Here is a 16,851-nt window from a genome sequence, read left to right on the forward strand (position 1 = left end):
TGATAAACGTAAAAGTTCTTGCACACATTTCAAGATGGCTCCTGAGCAACGGAGACGCACCTCCTTAGAAACGGCCTGATGTCAAACATACCAGCTGGGTGCCAGCCAGACACCACTAAACTAAACCACATTAGACTGGAGAAGACTGTGATGAGCCTAACCTTTGCAGACGCTAACAGGAGTCTATAGATGATTTGACATTGGATTCTCATGCAGACGCAATGTAGCTAAGTAATTAAAGTTCATTTTCTAATCGAAATTCCATAGCACTATGTAGCTAGCGTTGCTAACGCATAGCCAGCATTAAATGAGCTAACTAGATTTTAGTGACTATAATAGCCGTGAATAAGTTGCTGCTGTTCTACAGGATTGCCTTTATTTTTATTTTTTTTACTGTTCTGCTGGTAAACCAGCACGTCAACCAACTTTTACACCCCCTAGCTAAGTTACACACTGGGTGAATTGCCGTATGTTAATGTTCTTTCTCTCCACAATCATTCCATTGCTGTGTTGAAATGTTCATCTTATTTATGTTAATTACAGGAGATATATGACTATGACACAAAGTGAAAAGCAGAGACATAATGGTGACGAGGAGGTCATCAAAGAACTGGTAAGTTTTATGTTATGTCATGAAAGTGCATTTTCATACCTTTATTACATTTTTACCTTTCTAATTTATTACTCCAGTGCGTTTAGATAGCCCAAACACCACCATTACAGATACATTCTGTGATGTATCGTTGACATACAGTACATTTGTTCTATCCCTTAACACAGTGTGTGGCCAATGGGGTGTCTTATGAAAAGATACCCCAGGACGGTAGCAGTGTCACATCCCTGGAGGTGTTCTTCTCCGGTTATCCTCGTATGGTGGGCCTCGCCCTCTTCCCCAGGCTGTGCCAGCTCACCGTCGTGGGCCAGAGTGTCAGACACATCCAAGGCCTGGAGTGCTGCCCCCTGCTCCGGGAACTCTGGGTGGTGGAATGCCAGCTCACGGTGAGTCTGGCCTCTCTATGCACTCATCTGGGGAAAGTGGCAGATGGTTTGCTTTTGAAACATAGTAATTATGCATTCAGTTTGTCTCCATAGACTGCTGTTTCATAATAGGCACAAGTAGGTTCTAACAGAGTATGTTTTATTGCAGGAGATTTCTGGACTTCAACATTGCATTCTGCTCCAAAAACTCTACCTTTATGATAACCAGATAAGACAGATTGAAAATTTGGAGTTGCTAGTCAACCTTCAGGTGCTGTGGCTCAACAACAACTACATTACTGAAATAGAGGTGAGAAACCTTTCTTTGTCAAGTATTTTGCCTACAAAGATTGCTTTTCCTTTATTGACACAGTTTTAACACACTTTTAACAATATGTACTTTTATCATCTTTTGGAAGGGGTTGCACACTATTGAAAACCTAAGGGAACTGAATCTTGCTGACAATAACATTGAAAAGATAGGTAGGTCTAAGCAATATCTTCAAATATTGATTGTATCTTTGATCTCAGCTGATTAACAGTGTTGTTATCATTTGTTGACTATCTTACAGGGCATAGCCTTGATCCTAATGTCAACCTTCAATATCTTAATCTATCCGGGAACAAGATCAGCTCCTTCAAGGTATGAAAAACTTGCTGTGATCATTTTCATGGAATTAAAGTTTTAATCTTCTTTCCTCTTTCCGCTGGGTTTGGGATCAATTATGAACCTATCCTCTTGTGTTACTTTCTTTCATAAGCAGATTAAATGTCACTTATAGCTTGCATAAGCATCACCCATGAGCACATAGCCCAAAGTTTTTGATTCTCACTCTCAGACTCCGATCCTTCATTTTACCTGCCTCTTTATTTGATTTGAATTTTGAATAGTAATTCTCAGCATATTGTCCTTAGTACTGTACATTGTTACTGCAATTCTTTCAAAGATTGGGTGATTTTGAGTATGGTTCAGTTCGTCACTTGCTTTCCTTGCTTGTCGTTACAATGTGTTATTATTTCTGCTTTAGTTGCTTGAGTAATGGTGTGGTGAACAGAAGAAAAGAAAACTGCTTCTGTGCCTTCCAAACACTTCAGATTTGGCGGGTTTGACATTGTGTCCAGTTTGCATGCTCCTTTTGTACTGTGCAATCCACAAGGACAGCATGGGGGGGTTCTCAACACAATGCATAAAATAGAGTGTGTTTTTCTTATCCATTATTTTTGACTAGGCCCGTACAAAGTGAATGGGGTAAATGTGTTGTGATTTCAGATGGAGGCTGTGTGTATTCTCTGGTGAAACTAGGTGGTTCTCTGTGTTCTCTGGCTTAACAGGAGCTGACCCTCTTGGCCCCCTTGCCCTCTCTGAGAAAGCTGGGACTGAAGGACCCCCAGTCGAGCCCCAACCCGGTGTGCCTGCTGTGTAACTATGCTACGCACGTGCTGTACCATATGCCAGGCCTCCGGCGGCTGGACACCTACGATGTCTCCAGCAAGCAAGTGAAGGACGCAGCTGAGGTAAAGGACAACAGTCCCCGGGGCTAGCTGCCATCAGTGTGGTCTCCAGGGGTCAGTTAGCCTCTAGTCTGTCTCACCGGATGTTGGTTTTGGGATAAGCCTGGTCATTAGTTTATTACTGCCCAATCAATGGTGACGGAAGATTTTCCAGGCCCAATCAGATTCAATCCAGACTACGTGAAACCTAGCAACCGCTACGCCCAAGACGATTGTGATTGTCTTACAGTGTTTTCCCCCTATCTCCTAATGGTAATGAGTGCAGCCAGACCTTCCTCCACCACTGGCACAGCATAAATGATGTGTGGAGATAGGTTTGGCTATACAAGACTAGTGAGCCTCTTACTCCTCAGAGAGAGGCTTTCATTTATTGATCATAGTTACATTTCTACACTCCCCCAACTTTGGTAATATCCTTTTAGGTTACATTTTCTAATGACTGCATTGGATAATATTCCTGTACAGTACATATAATCTTCCTCTACACAATAATAATAATAATATACTTTATTTATAAAGCACCTTTTTAAACAAATGTTACAAAGTGTTTTACAAACAATCAGCAATACATCAAAACACAGGATGAAACAAAAACAGAAAAAAAACACAAAAAGTGAAACTCAAGAAAGGGAAGGTAAGCACAAATAGTTAAAATCAAGAAAACCATTGCAACAAGAACATGTGGAGTAAAGTCATTATAAAAACGCATTGATGTACAGTTGAGTCTTTAGGTGAGATTTAAAAGAAGAGACATAGTGGGCTAGTCTCAAATCCTCAGGCAGGGAATTCCAAAGGTTAGGAGCCCTGACTGCAAATGCCCAGTCACCTTGAGACACAAGCTGGGAGGAGGAACAGACAGAAGAGCCCGGCCTGAGGATCTTGGGCTGCGCTTCGGCTCATAGGGGGTTAAAAGGTCTAAGATGTAAGAGGGAGCCAGACCATGTAGCACTTTACAAGTTAAAAGCAGAATCTTCAAATCTATTCTAAACCTAATAGGAAGCCAGTGGAGAGGCTAAAATGGGGGTAATATGGTTGTGCCTATTACTCCTAGTTAAAAGCCTTGCAGCAACATTTCTACCAATTGCAGGCAGGAGAGGGACTTCTGACTGAGACATGAATACAGAAAATTATAATAGTCTAAGCGTGAGATAATAAAAGCATGGAATACCCTCTCCATATCGGCAAAAGACAAAAATGACCTGATCTTAGAAAAAATCCTTAACTAATGTAAACAGGACTGAACAACATTGTTAACTTGCTCTTCAAAACAGAGGTCAGAGCCAAAAATTACACCCAGGTTCCTAGCGTAAGGTTGGATATCTGTAGACCAATTTCTGAGATTACACTGATCTGAGTTAATTGACACTTGAGGCCCAAAAACAATGATTTCAGATTTACTATCATTGAGTTGGAGGAAATTGCTGGACATCTAGCCCATGATGTCAGATATGCAATTATTAAGGGATCACTAGGATTAAGGGGAATGTATAGTTGCGTATCATCATAACAGTGAAAAGAGATATTGTATTTGTGGATGATATCGCCGAAAGGAAGCATGTAGATAGAAAAGAGTAAAGGGCCCAAAATATGGATAACAAGTTTCTGTGACATGAGACATACTGTAATGTTGTCTGGTGTGGAATGCACATGTTCCTGCCAGTCCACAGTGATGAAGAAGATGATGTACTACAACATGCGCGTGCGCACGGCCCAGAGGAACCTGGCGGAGACTCAGGCCAGCCTGCTGGAGAACAAGAGAACACTCCTACAACTCCCAGAGGACCGCATCAGAACCCTCAACTATGCCCTCAAAAATGTAGGTGCATTACTACACAATGCCCTCTCAAATATTAGGGCTGCTTTACTCCCAAGGATACAGTGCTAGAAAAGCTCATTCAAGCCTCCAAAACATTACGTTCAGGTAGTGATTTTACTTAACACTCCAATGTTCAGAGGTGATGGGTGCACGTTTCCTCCTTGTTCCGCGTGTTCCCAGCTGGAGTGTGAGCTGTCAGAGGTGCAGGGGGCGTGCAGGAAGTCTGCCCGTTGGGAGGACAGGCCGTGCCCTCTCAGCGAGGGTTCAGGGGACCCCAGTGACATCACCCACGACCCTGGGCTGGAGCAGAAGATCCTCAGCAAGCTGGACGCCCTCAGGGAGAGGCTGAAACTGTGGAGTAGGAGACAGGACAAGTGAGTCGCCGTTTTGGCGTATCCTCAGGAGAGCGCTCAGAGACGAGGGCCTGCATTGGCCGGCATTATCATACAGTATGTACCAGTACACAGGTCTGGATTGATCAAAGTCTTCTCTCTGGTTTTCAGGATCGAGTCCTGGTACCAGCGGGAGTTGGCCCAAGCCACCAACAGGAACGAGCTGATGGTCCACTTCCTGTTGATGGAGCTGGAGACAGTGGGGAATATCCGCTTTGAAGAGGGCTGTTCCTCAGACTCCTGGTACTGAGTCTGGGATCTATGAACCCCCCCCCCCACGCTTGTTACTACCGACATAAGCCTAATTTATTCTTCATGAGATGAGCTATGGCTCATGGCTCATGGCTGCAGTGGAAACCAAGCTAAAGACAATGCCCAGGCAACCAAGAGCCATGAAAAGTAGGTAGAATACGCACGTCACTTCTTAGGGTGCTGGGTTAAGCAATAGTCAATATAAAGAAATGGGACCCATGCTCCAAACAAAACTTTACTTTGACGTTTCAAGCATATAGTTTGGAACATACAAGTAGCCAGGAGCCATGAGACATGAGCCGTGCTATGGTATAAATTAGGCGTTATTATTTCTGTGTAGTTACATGTAGCTTCTCATGCACTGTATATGCGATGGCAAGTGTGACCCCAGCTCTTGTCTGAGATCACCCTGTCATCCCAACAGGTTCACGTCCTGTTACGATCTCCTGCTGTCCCGGTTCTGCGCGAGCGACTACAAGGCGCACGGCGTCACCGGCGTCAAGATCAACCGCGTCATCCGCATCCACAACCGCGCCTTGAGGCTCCGCTTCGAGGACAAGCTCCACGTCCTGCTGGCCAGCGAAGAGTCCGCTCTGTTCTCTCAGTGAGTTCCCGTTAGCTTGTGGATCCAAGACAAATGCCATCTCTCCCTTGCTTGCGCACATCTCAGTACCACGTAGAAGTGGACGGTCGTGACAGATCACCTCTTTGCATCTGATCCTATTGCAATATCGCCTTGCTGCCACGTAGGAATTACAAACGCTGGCTGGAGTACCTGTTCTACGTAGCTGATCCTGAAAGAACCAGTGAGAAAAATGAGGTCTTTTATGTTCCAGAGGAAGGATTCAAAAGCCCAGAGATGTATAAGGTGCACATACCTGTATTCTAATGTAATTTTTGTGCATTCTATTATGCTTTCCTAAGATTTGAGCCTGCCAGTGTGTGTAACTTGACTCATGTGTTTTTATGTTTGTGCCAGGCCCTCGGCAGAGAGCGAGCTGTGCCCATGTCTAACAGCCTGAGTGTGGCAGACAGACCCAGGATGCAGCACGCACTGTGCCAGGCCGGCCAAGGCCACTCCCAGCAGACTGCAGTAGACCCTCTCCCTTTCAGACACGGTCTGTGTGGTGCGCTTTGTAACCCGACAGCCATGTTATCCAAATTACTGCAATATTTACTGAAAGTGGCTGAATGTGTGTCCTGTCTCCAGGTCAGGTCATTGTGTCTAAAGTATTCCTGGGCCGTAGTTTCCCTGTTCGAGAGGGGGAGCCGGTGGACGTCCGCAACTACCCAAAAGCCCACTCCGTATACCGCAGTGTGAAGCCAGAGCACGGAGTCAAGAGAAGTGGAGGTTCTTTGAGACCTTCATTCTGTATTCAAACCAGCAAAGTCTTCTGTTGTCATGTTGCGGTGGACTAACTTGGGGCTGCTCTCCACACAGAGATACCCTGCTCCTCCAAACTGCCCGGTGGCTGTGAGTGTAGCCCCAGGCAGAGCCAGTGGTTTGTGTTCGACCACGAGCTCGTCCTGCCCGAGTACATCATAGACTTCGAGTACATCACCCAGGTACACTGCAGCCCACCTTGATGTGAACAATATGTGATCCAGCCACAGATTGGCGCATTGATTCTTAGAGTGCTATTCCGTTTTTTTAGTTAACCGGTTAATTATGTTGCTTTTTTTCCCAGGACCCGGCCCAGCCTGTGTTTCCCGAGCAGAGCGCAGACAACCCCCCGCTCAACAACATCACCCTGGACGAGCAGGCTCTGAACATGGAGCCCGTGCTCAAACCGCGGCCCAAGATGCTCAGCCTGGACGAGAAGACCCTGCTGAGCGTGGCCAGAGCCAACGTCCTCAGTCAGATCACCGTGAGAGTCTGGTCCTCTTCATAAAGACGCTAACCGATAACTGCCCCCACAGACGCAATGATTATAGCCCTCGTAAACCCTCTCCCGACCTGTACCCTATTTGTTTTTTATCCTCCCCTGAAGGTTTTGAATCTCCACGGCAACAGTCTGAACAAGCTGAAGGAGATCTCGCGGCTGACGGCGCTACGCCGCCTGACCATCAGCTTCAACGAGTTCACACACCTGGATGACGTCTCACACATGGTGAGGCCGCCGGGTCGACACTGTAGGTTCAGGTCGCTCGGCTCTCCGTGAGTGACCTTGTGCTGATTTTCGGTGTCGTTTCCCGTACCGTGACCCCTCCCTCAGCCTAACCTGGAGTACGTGGACGCCAGCTTCAACCGCCTGGTGACCCTGGAGGGCCTGCGGCGGCTGGGCCGGCTGAGGCAGCTGGACCTGCGCTGGAACCAGCTGACCCGCGCCCGGGAAGAGACCGCGGTGTTGAGGAAACACGCCCCGGCCCTGCTGAGACTGGACACACGCCACAATCCCTGGCACAGAGTACTACTATACCATGCTATACTATACTAATACTAATAGTATACTATAATATACTAACACTATACTATACTATATTAATACAATTATATAGCCTACTATACTAATACTATGCTATTATCACAATCAGAATCAGATTTATTTTGGCCAGGTAGGTTTTCACATACTAGGAATTAGCTTTGGACTAATTGGTGCATACCAATAAATAGACATAAATAAACAAGGTCCAAGCACAAGACAGGACAGTGCAAATATATACAATAGCGAGGAGGCAAATACTGTACAATACAATCCTACTGTATATATGATACAATCAAAATAATAAGTACAACATAATGCTGCAGTGTCAGTGGGGGTCACGGGCCTTGTTGATGAGGCCAGTTATAGTCGGGTAGAAACTGTTTTTGTGCCAAGAGGTTTTGGGCCTAATGGAGCACAGCCTCCTGCCGGAGGGGAGTGGTTCAAGAGATTGTGACCATTATGCTATTGATTGACACAGGCTCAGTATAATACACACTGTTGCGGGATGAAACTGATGTCTGTGTTCCAGCCCGAGGCGGTGCGGACGACCATGCTGGGACGTCTCATGACCCTCACACACCTGGATGACGTCCTGGTGACAGAGGAGGAGGCGACGGCCGCTGTTCAGATGGCCGCCGGCGCCAGGATCAACCAGGTAACCAGGAGTCCCAACCCTCCTCATTATACAGTAATATAGCATGGATGTAACTGTCGTCAGATAGGCTCGCGTCCGATAGGCTGGCGTGTTTGCGTGCTGTGAGAGAACCATCGCTCCCCGTCGGCCTCTCTCCGCAGGCGTCCCTCCTGGCCCACTCCAGGACGGCCCGTGAGCGCCCCCGTAGCCTCAGTCTGCTCACAGCTGCCCAGCTCCTGTGCCAGGTCAGCCCGGTGCCCTGGGACCTCACTGCGGACCTCGAGCCAGGCTGGACCGCGAAGGTGAGTTGGCGGCATGAACAGGCCCCCCCCAAAAAAATAATCTGCAATGCTAGGCAGTAAAGACGCATTCTTATTTGAGGCTAACGGATTCACCTGTAGTCGTGGCGTCTTAAAAAAATAAAAAATAATAATAATTTTGAATGACGGTTCATGTTCCGGGACCAGATCACAGCCCTCAACCTCGATGGCCAGCGGCTCTCCAGGCTGACCAACCTGGACAAACTGGTCAGCCTGCGCTGGGCCTCCTTCAATGACAACGACATCTCCAAGGTCGAGGGTCTGGACAACTGTCAGCAGCTGGAGGAGCTGTCCCTCAATAACAACTGCATCTCACGACTGGACGGTCAGTCTCTGTCTCTCAGACTCACTAAAGACCTAATTATGCACCAGCAGAGAGGATAACACGTTGAGTGTCTTTTATTTATAGCCCTTTATACAGTACTGTGGTATGTGACTGCTAAGAGAATCAGGCAGGTATATATCTACAGTATCACAGAGGTTCTAATCGGGGACACCTTAAATTAAAGTATCTATCTATCTATCCATCCATCCATCCATCCATCCATCCATCCATCCATCCATCCATCCATCCATCCATCCATCCATCTACCTACCTACCTGCCTGCCTGCCTGCCTACCCACCTAACCACCCACCCACCCACCCATCCATCCTTCCATCCATCCATCCATCCATCCATCCATCCATCCATCCATCCATCCATCCATCCATCCATCCATCCATCCATCCATCCATCCATCCATCCATCCATCCCTGTTTGTGTCTCTGTCCTCTCAGGCGTGTCCAAGCTGCATCAGCTGACGAGGCTCAGTCTGAACAACAACCAGCTGTCCTGTCTGGACGGTGCGGTGCTGGAGCGGCTGCCCAACCTGCACTTCCTGTCTGTGGAGGACAACCGGATCGGCTCCCTGTACGGGCTCCAGAGGGCCCGCTCGCTGTTCCAGCTCTACATCGGCAACAACCTGGTCACCACCACGCGAGACATCTACCATCTCAAGGTCTGGAGACATTAAAGAAGGAAACATATTGTCTCGCAATATACGAGTGCATCATGAGACATTGCTCTGTAATCTGTTCTGATGTAATGCTCTGTGACTCGTTCTGCTGTCATGATATGATAATACTGTATAAAGACAGGTGTAGACATACAGTATGCCATTGTTTTTGAGTTTTCCACTTCTTGATGTATAGTGATTTTTTTCTCCACCTTTTCCAGGCATTGACAAACCTAATCATTCTGGATCTCTTTGGGAATCCTTTAGTGGAGAAACTGGAAAACTACCGGATCTACGTAGTGTTCCACTTGCCCTCTCTGAAGGCATTGGATGGGATTGCAGTGGTATGTATGACTGAGGATCGCTCAACCAGTCTGATCGTTTGTTGACACTGTAGATAAAGAGTCCGTTCACTGCGTTCGGAGACAGAGGTGATGAGGCCAGTGTGTTACGTAGGAAATGTCGGAGTGCGAGAACGCCAAGGACGTGTTTGGCGGGCGGCTGACCCCTGACATGGTTGCCGAGAAGCTGGGCCACTCCAGCTACTCAGACATCACTGACCTCCACCTGCCGTCCAGCGCCATCAGGTGAGCAGCAGGTCCCCTGTAAAGCCAAGGCAATGTACAGTACAGTGTTTCAAGCTTTCTGTGCAGTGTTTCAAGCTTCCTGTGCAGTTTCAAGCTTCCTGTGCAGTGTTTCAAGCTTCCTGTGCAGTGTTTCAAGCTTCCTGTGCAGTGTTTCAAGATTCCTGTGCAGTGTTGCAAGCTTCCTGTGCAGTGTTTCAAGCTTCCTGTGCAGTGTTTCAAGCTTCCTGTGCAGTGTTTCAAGCTTCCTGTGCAGTGTTTCAAGCTTCCTGTGCAGTGTTGCAAGCTTCCTGTACAGTACAGCGTTTCGCTCCAGTGATGAGGACGGGAGTAGTTTGTCTGAAGGGTCTCATCTCCCCACAGGATGGTGGACCTGGCCCCGGCAGACCTGTTCCACAACCTGCGCAGTGTCAACCTGGAGCACAACAACCTCACCTCCTTCAGTGGCCTGGTCTACCTTCCCAGTATCAAGGTGGAGCAACCGTTACACAGCCGGACTGATTATTCACTGACATTATGTTGTTTTGGCCTGTCCTTTTTCAATATGTGACCTGTCCTAGGCGTTGTGATGTGCCAACTCCCAGAATGCCACTGTGGCAGTGTTAAGGTGCTTAACAACAACAACAGAAACAACAACAACAACAACAAATAATTCTGTGCTCTTCTCCCTTGTAGGCTCTGTGTTTGAACTATAACCACATCGAATCCATCCTGCCCCGACAGAAGGCACAGCCACACCTGACCAGCAGGCAGATCTTATACCACAAGGTCAACTCCAGTGGCTATGGCCAGCAGCAGGGCTCGTCCAAAGGCAGCAGGTACCGGCACCAGAGACAACAGTTAGCTGTTGATATAACATATCTATATAAGTATATGAATTCAGTGTTGTTGTGGATTTTTGAGATGCAGTTTTTTATGTGTTACAAAGTACATGTTGTGATTTTAGCCTTTTGGGGGCAGCATGAACCTATCTTTTAACGCAGACTCCGCGGTCTTGCCAGTAGCTCGAAAAAGCTCCTGTTTTTCTCCAGTTGTCCTGGAAGACCGACTTAATTCATAAAGGACCCGTAAAAGTGGTAGAAATCGGAAAGCACGTTGAGGGGGGTCAAGCTATTTCGTGGCCCTTCTGTGATTGCCTGTATGAGTCGCTGCGCACCTGTGTGGTTAGGCCTGCTTAAATGGGACAGCGAGGGGAGAGAGAGTGTGCTGTTCGTTCAGCCAAAGCGCTGAACTCCCAGAGCTCCTATTCTGTGTGTGTGTTAAAGGGAATCAGGGCCTGGCGACAGCCTGGAGCCGTTGATGGGCAGCCTGGAGGTGCTGCATTTGAGCCACAATGGCATCTCCAATATGGCCAATCTTCAACTCAGCAGGCTCACCAATCTCAAAGCACTCTTCCTCCAAGGTACGTCTGTGTTGTTGTGTGTTGTGTTAACTCCCTCTTCCGTGTGGAATCAAAGCCTGTGAAAGGCCTGTACCAGCAGAGCTCCCCTCAGACCGGTCCAGATGGGCGAGGAGAAAGGATATGGCGTGCGGCGGAGACGTCCCTGTTTTTATCTGCTGTTGATGGCCTTTGATTGTGCTTTTTCATCACAGTTGTCCTGCCATGCTGGACCCACACGTATGTGGTTATTTTCGGCCCACACTGGTTGTCTGTACGTGTCAAGACATTTAGTTACACTCCTTCCAAGACTGAGAGTAGAAGACTCTTTTTTTCAGAAGAATATTTACAAATAATACTTAAACATAACACATGCATAGGATCATCATAAAACTAGACCTATTCACTGTACACTTAAGTGTTGGGGTCCCGATATTAACTAGAAATGGTGCTCAGAGAGCACAGAACTCTGCCCATGAATGCATTTCATTGCTCTGTGCATGCGAGCAGAAGTTGTTTGATATCGCTGCATTCGTTAGGTTGAGAGATTTATGCCAGTCCAAACCCTGTGTCTCTGTGACCTTCCCATGTCGAGATATGACCGTTTCAATTACCCCCATTGACAATGAATGGGGGGAATTTTTCATTCTGGAGCCTAAGTCCAAAAAATGAATGGAGGTGAATAGCCAGCCATGTTTGGGGGGCTTGTGGACTCACCCCGTGATTCAGATCCACTCCAAAATTAAAATATAGCCATTACAGCCATGCCGTTACTGATGATTGGACTGGGACTCTCCTCCCAGGGAATGAGATCAGTCAGGTGGAGGGCCTGGAGGGGCTACTCCGTCTCAGGGAGCTGGTCCTGGACAGGAACAGGATCAAGGCTCTGGGGGAGAACTCTTTCTTCGGCCAGGCTGTCCTGCTGGAGCTGCACCTGGCCGAAAACCGCATCCGCGAGCTCAACCACCTCCAGCCCCTCACCGAGCTACGGAGGCTATTCCTGGGCATGAACAAGCTACAGGTACCCCTCCAGAACCGCAGTCCTCCCGTCTCTGCCTGCTCTGCCAGTACCGAGCTTCACTGTTATTTTCCATTGACCTACTGTAATAGAGAATTCCCAGTGTGATCCTGCTCTGGTTTCCTGAGGCGGCCCCACCAAGGTCAAAGTCACTCCTTTGTGCTGGGGCTGATTTAGTGATGAGTTATTCTGATTCGCCCCTCCTATTCAAACTGCTATGTATTAGAATGTGTCCTATTTTGAACTACAGCGCAGCCATATTCGTTTTCTCAGTGTTTGCGAACAAGGGGGCGAAATATATTAATCAGACATCGTTACCCCCCTGCTGTGCCATGTGTGGGCTGGTGCTGAAGAGAATCGACATTGATTGAAGGTCAGGCATGTAGTATGAGTACGGGGGGGGGGGGGGGGGGCACAATCAAGGCAACGTGTAATCAGGTTCCCACCCCGTGTCTCATTCTCACCCCAGGCGTGTGATTTGCACGTTGTGGCGAGTACTTTTCCCCTTTCCTTAATCTTTCCATGGTTTTCAATTAAGACATAAGAATGCGGCAATCATCCCAACACACCTCTCCTCACAGCGGGGGCCTGTGTGAGTCACAGCCAAGCCCAGTCACGAACACGTGGGAGAGATACCTTTGCATGCCAGAAGTCTTTCATGAAATTAATGAGAGCTCACACATGTAATCTCTCCAGATGCTCACGCCCCCGCTCACAACACCAAAACTAAGATACGGTCCAGCCCTAAAGACACGTATCCATGGTTATAACAGCATATTTATTACACAACAAAAGAAAATCTGAGGGAGGCAAAGGAAAATCTAAATACTGGTTCTGAAAATGATATTTATTCTCTCTCCTCTGTAGGACATATCAGAGCTGGACAAGCTAGAGGTCCTTCCCTCCCTGGTTGAGCTCTCCATCATAGGGAACCCTGTGAGTATTGATGCATACCAGTGGTCGCAATGTACAGTATGTCTAACACAAACAATACTGTCCAAAAAAGTCCTTGTGTGAACTGATTTACATATTGAGCCTATATTCCGTAGATTGTGCCTGAATTAGTTTAAAGTTTGTTTAAAGATTGCTTCTGAGATTTAAACCTGCCTGTCATAGGAAGAAGCCCCAGGACACTTTGACCTCATTCCCACTCATGAACAAAATTCTCACAGGAATGTTTACAGGCTCGCGTTCTCTCGCGTAACACGCACCCTGTTCAGCTCTGCGGTTCTAAATTAAGCGATTACACTAAGGGGCCGTCTGCTGTGCCTCAAACTGGCCGGCATCGGACATCTGGAGCCCGCTGCTCTGGCCTCCCTCCTCCGTGCCCAGTGCAATGCCCGGGGGGGAGGGGCGCTCAGCTGTTTACCCCTCAGCCCCCCCCACCCCCGTCCCCCTTCCCTTCATCCCGCAGGGGGCTTAGTCCTGCCGGGGGGAGCCAACGGCCGCCCTAGAGACAATACCTCCTGCTGTCAACCGCATGAGATCACTGCTACACTCGTGCACCCCGGCCAGACGGTCTCTCTTGTCCCTTGCCCTCTGCCCTCACCAACAGCAGTGTCCTGCAGGAACAGACAGGGCTCTGGCGGCCCCGCGGAGCAGGACTTTGGCAGAGCATCAATAGGACAGGGGAGAGGGGAAGGCCCTCAGATGGGTCACTGGACGAGATGGTAGTCTGGACTCTGAGGACAGTTCACTTAGAGGGAGTCGGGGAGCTGAGATGTCCCAGAACAGCCTTGATAGCGTGAGATATTTGATTTAGGTTTCTGTGTATCCCTACTGTAGGTGGCACGGCGGTCCCTCCACAGGCCGTCTGTGGTACTGCGCCTCTCCAGGCTGCAGGTTCTGGATGGGGTGATGGTTACCCTGGAGGAAAGGACCAGAGCTGAGCTCCTCTGCACAGAAACACAGGTGAGAGTTGGAACACACACACACACTCATTTGATCTCCACATAACGAGAGTACGAACCAGCAATGCTCGTCCAGCGCTCAATTAAAATCAGCCTGAGCCCGCTGGCTTCATCCTGCTGATTAGATGAAAGGAGCCGGGCCCATAGTGCACCCGTGGATTTGCCCCCAGCCCGACCCCCGTCTGGTCGCTAAGACTGGATGTGGGAATAAGTGGGGGGAGGGAGAAGGAGGAGGGGTCCTGGGCTGTGCAATTAAAAACATAAACACCAAAAGCTCTGCTCCCACGACCCCCTCCTTTGCATTCAGCTGTTGTTACTGAGTGGACTTTACCATTCTCATCAGATGCTTACACATGAGACAACAGCAGTTTGGTCATCCGCACTGCTGTACGGGTGTGGATGGAGCAGGATTCATTAGAGGTGGCAGAGACTTCAGATGCCTGCACACTGCCCCCGACCAACACTAACCAACACCAACGTTGGATTGGTGTGCCATGTTTGTTTGGTGACTGTTGGCGTTGGTTGGATGGATTTTTTTTATTGGTGAACATGTTGAATCCAACATCAAACAACTTCCAACTTTAGAATGTTGGACGGCATGGCCAACATGTCCCCATGGGCACCTGTAAGACGAAGATTTCACCAGACTCAAAGTAGCTTCTCGTCTTCTGTAGTTAGCCTAACTTCTCCCTCGGCACTAGTATATACCTGGTACAGTAAGGGTATATTGACAGACGCTCTCTCTCTCTCTCTCTCCCATGACTGTTCTCCCTCTAGTGCCCGGGGGCCCCAGGGGCCGGCGTGGACGTGGCCCTGCCTGGCCTTCAGCCCCTCATGTCCCGCACGGTGCCCGTCAGGGGGACCAGCCTGAGTGGAGGGCTGCAGCACTTCCTGGGTCACGAGATCCTGCTGCCCTGCAGCCTGGAGGAAGGTCCTCATGACACAGCCAAACGTCAGTGCGCTCTCCTCTCTCCTGTCCCCTCTCCTCTTTCTCGGCTCATACTGTACAGACAGGGCTTCATGTTATCAGCGTGTCCACACAACAACACTAGCATGGAGGATCTGGTGGTGAGAAGCTTATCGCTGTCGCCAATGTGTAGGGTGTCCTTAAGATGATAACTGATTTTGTCGCTGTGTTTTGTTATACTGTATTAATCCCCCAAGGGGAGATTGGTCTTCTGCTCTTCTGTCCTAATGCTTGTTAACGAACAAGAGTTGACAAACGAGAGAGCACCCAGGGTCACTCGTCGCTCGTGATTAGATCTTCTCTCCCCGGCGTCTGACATTCGTATCTTGGCCCCCCGGGACTGTAATCCACAGAGCTGTTCATTTCACCCCGTCTTAGACAAGAAGCAGAAGCAAGGCAGTCCCGCCGCACACGCCCGCAGCGCCCTGGCCGAGATGACCCTCAGGCACATCAGAGGAGCCGGGAGCAGCCTGCCCACCACCGGCCTCCTGCCCAACGGACACAGGGTCCTCATCACATACCCCAACCAGGAGCTGGACGGCAGGTCGCTGATGCCCTCAACTCACACACTTCGGTGCTCTCTCTGTTGTGGACGGCCCTACCTCATTTCATTGCATGTTTACTGGTCTCACTGGTCGGCCCTCCTGTTTGCTTATGCGGGCGGCTGTGGCTCAGGAGGTAGAGCTGGCCGTCCAATGATCGTAGGGTCGGTGGTTCGAATCCCGGCCCCCTCCTGTCCACATGTCGAAGTGTCCTTGGGCAAGAGTCAGACACTGAACCCCAAATTGTTCCCAGCGAACAGGCTAGCACCTTGCATGCAGCTGCCGCCCTTGGTGTGTGAATGGGTGAATGAGAGGCCATTGTAAAGCGCTTTGGATAAAAGCGTTATATAAGTGCAGTCCATTTACCATTTACTTATTAGGGACATCATCTCTGTGATTCAGCATGGACATGCTCTGGGGATACACTGAGAGGCTAAGCTGGGTGTTCTCCTCTGCTACAGGTTCCAGAGTTCCAGCACTCCTAAACCTCCGCCCATGTAGCCCTGCAGTGAGGGGACAGAGGAGGTCAGAGCACCCCTGATGGCACCGGGAGATGGACCTCTGGACACTGCGTGGGTCACTGCACACATAGGAGGTGGAACACTGTTTGGTTCAGTCCAGGATCATAGACCGATAGTTTATCTGAATTCTATTTGTATATTTTTTGTGAGATGAACTGTAAAAAACAAGAACTCTGTGAGCTTTATCAAAAATTCTATATATTACATATGGTATGTCTACACTTTATGACATCGCTGCTGCTTTGAATTGGATTTTGACTAAAAGACTTCTACGTACTTCTAGACAGTAGGGATTCATGTTACTCGAGAGAGAAAGATATTTCCTTTTTTCATAGATGAATAACTGCCATTTTCCATCCACATACAGTGTGTGGTTCTTGAACCATTGTAATGTTTGATACTGAGAGGTTTTGGAGTCAAGGCCACAATGCTTCCATCCTCTTACCCTGAACAAAAACAATTTTGCAATAGCTGCGACCACGCATGCGCATGTGCAGCCAGACCAAGTTTTTGTGGACCAGCCGACCGACAGAGCGACCTATTAGAGCTGCTGGTCGCAGCTGAAAAGCGAAAAACAAAACGCGCGCAGACGTGCGGTGTTGTGT

General features: G+C 48.6%; 1 protein-coding gene across 1 annotated transcript; it reads left to right on the top strand.

The window, feature by feature from the left end:
* Nucleotides 1-556: 556 nt before the first annotated feature.
* On the top strand, nt 557-16,226 carry lrrc9 (leucine rich repeat containing 9; the record flags this gene model as incomplete). Its single annotated transcript, XM_084438437.1, has 32 exons — nt 557-613; nt 781-999; nt 1,148-1,288; nt 1,398-1,461; nt 1,551-1,621; nt 2,311-2,493; nt 4,151-4,306; nt 4,487-4,680; nt 4,810-4,941; nt 5,375-5,554; nt 5,701-5,818; nt 5,930-6,068; nt 6,161-6,301; nt 6,392-6,516; nt 6,639-6,818; nt 6,942-7,061; nt 7,167-7,358; nt 7,906-8,031; nt 8,172-8,312; nt 8,478-8,655; nt 9,109-9,329; nt 9,548-9,670; nt 9,783-9,913; nt 10,274-10,382; nt 10,586-10,728; nt 11,176-11,312; nt 12,092-12,309; nt 13,174-13,242; nt 14,092-14,217; nt 14,994-15,168; nt 15,562-15,727; nt 16,187-16,226. The coding sequence occupies 32 exons, from the start codon at nt 557-559 to the stop codon at nt 16,224-16,226; spliced, it is 4,515 nt and encodes a 1,504-aa protein (XP_084294563.1).
* Between the last annotated feature and the right edge of the window lie 625 nt (nt 16,227-16,851).

Source organism: Borostomias antarcticus, assembly GCF_949987555.1.
Source record: "Borostomias antarcticus genome assembly, chromosome: 5".
NCBI classification, from domain to species: domain Eukaryota; kingdom Metazoa; phylum Chordata; class Actinopteri; order Stomiiformes; family Stomiidae; genus Borostomias; species Borostomias antarcticus.